The 4,584-nt window shown below is 43.9% G+C and overlaps 1 protein-coding gene across 40 annotated transcripts in view; it reads left to right on the plus strand.

The window, feature by feature from the left end:
- Positions 1–4,584, plus strand: part of dlg2 (discs, large homolog 2 (Drosophila)) — a 291,611-nt gene that overhangs the window by 214,320 nt on the left and 72,707 nt on the right. The window contains exon 1 of one of the 40 annotated variants that reach the window (XM_034889515.1): positions 2,161–2,503. The exons of the other annotated variants lie outside the window; for them this stretch is intronic. Within the exon in view, the coding sequence (XP_034745406.1) occupies positions 2,177–2,503 (327 nt within the window). The 5' untranslated portion in view covers positions 2,161–2,176. Of the gene's footprint in view, positions 1–2,160; positions 2,504–4,584 lie in introns of those variants that run through there. 40 annotated transcript variants of the gene reach the window in all.

A 4,584-nucleotide genomic window follows, 5' to 3' on the forward strand; every position in this document is an offset into this window, starting at 1 on the left:
TCTCCTTCGATGCATCCTGCTTAGTTGCAGGTCTGTTTCTAGAAGACGTTGCCATTGTAAACTTGTGGTGTAGTGCCGGGTTTCTCCTAGTTTGTAAGGGTTATTTAGTATTCGGTTGGACGGAGCTCAACTTCTAGGTTGCTGCTTACAGCATGGCGTCACCGGAAGTCCAAAGTTGCACATTTAAAAGTTAAAAAGCCTTTTGTTGAAGTTTGCTGATATGGTGCTAGCTCCACAGTGCCATACATGTAGCTCTTTAAATCAAGGTAATGTTTCTTTGCCTCATTAGCAACTACTGTAGTTACCAATACAGTATATCCACATTCAGCAGGCAACTGTGTCCACCTGATCCCAGTAAGTCCAACATTCATCCTCAATTTAGCTCTTTTTGGTCTCCACCAGTTACTGAGGAAAATATATCTCCGTCTGTCTGCTGTTTGGAGCTGGGCAAGTAGCATACAGTGGGTTTGTCAGAGCTTTTACAGAAAACAGCTGTCTGCTGCTGCAGGATGTTCAGCTGCTGAAAGTTGAGTTTGCAGGATGTAAAACAAAAACAGTGAGCTAAAAGAGGCTAAAATGCTTAGTAGATCTGAATGGGAACTGCAGAGCTGGGAAATAATTCTCAGTGTGTTTGTCACAAAAGAAACACTGTGGGTGGTTTTCATCTCTTTAAACCAATCACAGTTGTCTTGGGTGGTGCTAAGATCCCGACGCAGCAACGGTGGCTTTTGGTTTTGGTGGAACATTTACACCCCGCAAAAGAAAACGCCACATAAAATATTAAATAAAGTTAACTGCTGACACAATACCTGCCTCCAGGGCGCCTCCCTAGGGAGGTGTTCCAGGCACGTCTAGGTGGAAGGAGGCCTCGGGGAAGACCCAGGACTAGGTGGAGAGATTATATTGCCAACCTGGCCTGGGAACACCTCGGGATCCCCCAGTCGGAGCTGGTTGATGTTGCTCGGGAAAGGGAAGTTTGGGGTCCCTTACTACAGCTGCTGCCCCCGCAACCCAATATCGGATAAGTGGTTGAAGATGGATGGATGGATGGATGTTGACACAATACAGTAACATTAGCTATATAAATTAGCTGATACATGTTTAAACCTCCTTGTCTTTTACAAGCCTATCTCTGTGTGTACTTCCACAACAATTCCACCAATTGTCCCCAAAACGTCCCATTTAGAGAGGATATGCTGTAAACATTCTTTGTAAATCATTCCCTGAACAAACCAAGCAGGACTGATTCTTCAAAAGAATAGCGGAAGAGAGCGGAAGGTGAGGGACATCTGACTTATGGCTCACGTGCCAGTTATTAGGCTTTATCCTGGAAACACACTTCAATTGATCCAGACTAGTTTGTCACAAAAATAACATTGTTCACATTACACATTGTCATTAATCTGTTTATAATATAAAAATATTAATTTCTGTTTTAAGTTTAGATCTGGTCCCACAAAGCTTTGTTTCCCAAACCCAGAACGATTGAATAGAAAAATGTTCTTAACTTCTTGTCTTTGACCCATCAGATGCAGCCATTACCACAATAGCAGCCTAAGGATTTATTGTCAAGCAGCACTGCTAGTTGAGTCATTTATTGACAGAGGGCTGGCAACCAGTGTAGCTCTCTCTCTCTCTCTCTCTCTCTCTCTCTCTCTCTCTCTCTCTCTCTCTCTCTCTCTCTCTCTCTCTCTCTCTCTCTCTCTCTCTCTCTCTCTCTCTCTCTCTCTCTCTCTCTCTCTCTCTCTCTCTCTCTCTCTCTCTCTCTCCTGCTTCTGTTCTTATCTGCCTCTCTCATTCCCATCACTTTCTTATTCATCTCCCTGTTTCCCCCCTCACTCACCCCATTCCTTCCTCCCTCAACTCTCCTCACTCCATTTCACTTGTATCCAGTATCTCTCTCTTCCCTCTTCCTCCCTCCCCTTTCTCGTTATCTCTCTTTTATTGTTCTTTCACTCCAGAAGCTCTGACAGACACACACACACACACAGTCCAGTTACAGCAGGCAGCAGTCGGTTCATTCTTCATTCATTTTGAGAGAGCTAAGCGACTCATACATCTGGCAGGACCGCGTCTTGTGTTTGATGACTATACCAGTAAACCTACAGAAGAGGAACAAAAGAAGCACTAGACAAAGTGTTGAAGTAAGCAGAGGTTAGTGTTGCGTGGTGGAAGCATGACTGCTTACCTGAGCAAACAGCAGAGTTGTTATGCAGACTTGGATGGAAGGGAGGGCTGTGGGGAGGTGCCGTGTTCCTTCAGCTGGCATCATCAGCATCCCAACAGTCACCAGCAGCAGCACCCTTGCCAGCGGTACCATTACAGATCAGTCCCAGGCGGTGCCACCCTTCCCCGTAGGGTGGGCCGGATGGCGACCTGGCATCTGGACAGCACATCCCCTAGAAGCCCCAGTCGCATGGCGGCAGTAAGAGCCAAGGGGGGCAGCTGTGACCTGTGGCCTCCTGAGTGTAGTTGCGGCCAGAGCTGGCAGGAGCCCTATCAGGTAAAACTGTGCTTCTATCAGAGTTATTATCAGTGGATGTGTCCATGAGGACTAGCAAGTGGCTGGACAGATGTTGATGCTGTGTGATATCTCTAGTCTAATCCAAAAACGAATTATGGTAAATTATGACCAGGGGGATTTTGCAGCTGCACTGTTTTATGAAGGAAACTAATGTTGAACCAATGCATCACTTTGTCAATGGCAGTGTTAACGTACATCATCGCAGTATGACAGTCATGAACCACAGTTTCTGGGGGGTTTCTATCCAGAAACAAAAAGTGAATGCTTTTCTTTTTTGTCTGGCATTAAAATAGACACAATTTACACATATTCTGCATTGTGTACAAGGCTTGAGGCTTCACACCTCAGTCCAACAGAGGAGGAGAAGCAGAGCAATGAGGTCAGTAGTTTGGTTTCCCATTGAGGAGGGGGGGTCTGGGAGATGCCAGACCTTCCTGTTCAGGCGTGTAAAGAAGCTACTATAGACTATTGGTTTATTGACTTGATAACCCCAATGATGGTGTCATATTTTTCTGCCTGTAGCCTTCAAGCTAGGCTTTTATACAGTTGCTTTCAAATCATGTCCAGACATCAGTTGAGAGAGAGAGCTTTTGTGTGTGGCACTGTTTGTGTTGTCCTTTCATCTGTGACATTCAGATACACTTAACCATACTTCACTCTGGCTGATTTAATGTTTGCTTTGTGAAAAGCACCTCAAAGTGTGCCTCATCTTTAGATTTTTTGTTTTACATCATTCAGTCAAGAAAAATCAAGGTTTTGGACAAAAAAATAAAAACACAAATGACCAAAGCCTTTAAGCAACATTAGAGGACTTTTCCCACTTCGGTCCCCTTACAGGTTGGAGGCAGAATTGTCCATTACATTACATTATGAATGTACTGGAGAATGTAATGTAATGGACAATTCTGCTTCCCACCTGTAGTGGGGACTGAAGCAGGAAAAGTTATCTAGTGTTGCTTTAAGTGTAACTAGTGATTTCACACCAATAGTTCAATAGACTCAGTGAAATTTGTGAACATTGTTGCATTTTTCATATGGTTCAGTTAGTGTTCACACTACACTTTGTCAAACGCACTAAACGTAACCAAATGTTACAAAGTTGAAACAGTTGTTTTTTATTGGGCAGAATATCTGAGTGAAACTTGCCAACACATCCTTCCTCACTAATAATGGAACAAAATCAAATTCATAATGTTTTGGGTTTTCTGGTTCTGCTTTAGTGTTTCTCATATTTTAGAAGAAGATAAACAATATGAGCAGCTGGCAGACAGTGAGGGAGGGAGAGAGATGATGACCAGCGATGTGTTGTCATAATAGGTTTCGGATTGGAAAGTTATTGTCCCTTAAATCACGCATTCATCTTTAAATTGTGTGCAAGGTTGAAAATGCGGGCTAATAATACATGCACAGTTTTGTTGTTCACTTCTTATATTTCGGTTGGATCATGTTCATACCTACAGTGAAACAAACACCAGTGCACTTGGAAGGGAACTGAGACCCATCATTTTCATATGGAGCAGTTTGGTTGTTTTTTATGCACCAGAGCTCCAATGAGCTTTCACAGCACCTCAAACCAACCAGACTGTCCAACAAAGGCGCTCCAGGGTTTAAAACAGACGACAGATCATATCTCCCTGCACTACACCTGGAAAACACAACACAGAGTTGTTTCCGCTCTACTCCTCTGGATTGAAACAAACTGTTGTTGGTTTTGTGGTTTGAATCTACATGACTTTGCAAGATCTCGTGGGTCCTCGTGACTTCAGCTGTTGGTCAAATCCGGACATGGTGGGTGTTGACGGATGGCAGAGCACGGAACCAACACGCAGCAAAGCCGATCTGCAGCCATTCTGCAACCGGTTGAAATCAGGCGTAAGGGGGGTTTTATACTAGCCTCATTTAGTTTGGTTGAATTAGATTAGATAGTCTTTAACCAAGTTTGCTCGACAATATCATCCTGGTTCTGTTTCTATGTCCCTGCGTGACCGTTTAAGACCAAGGAATGTCGACTTTCGCTAATCCTAAAGCCAAAGACAAGAAAGACAGGCCGCTAAGGCCGA

This window comes from Etheostoma cragini, chromosome 13, assembly GCF_013103735.1.
Source record: "Etheostoma cragini isolate CJK2018 chromosome 13, CSU_Ecrag_1.0, whole genome shotgun sequence".
NCBI lineage: Eukaryota > Metazoa > Chordata > Actinopteri > Perciformes > Percidae > Etheostoma > Etheostoma cragini.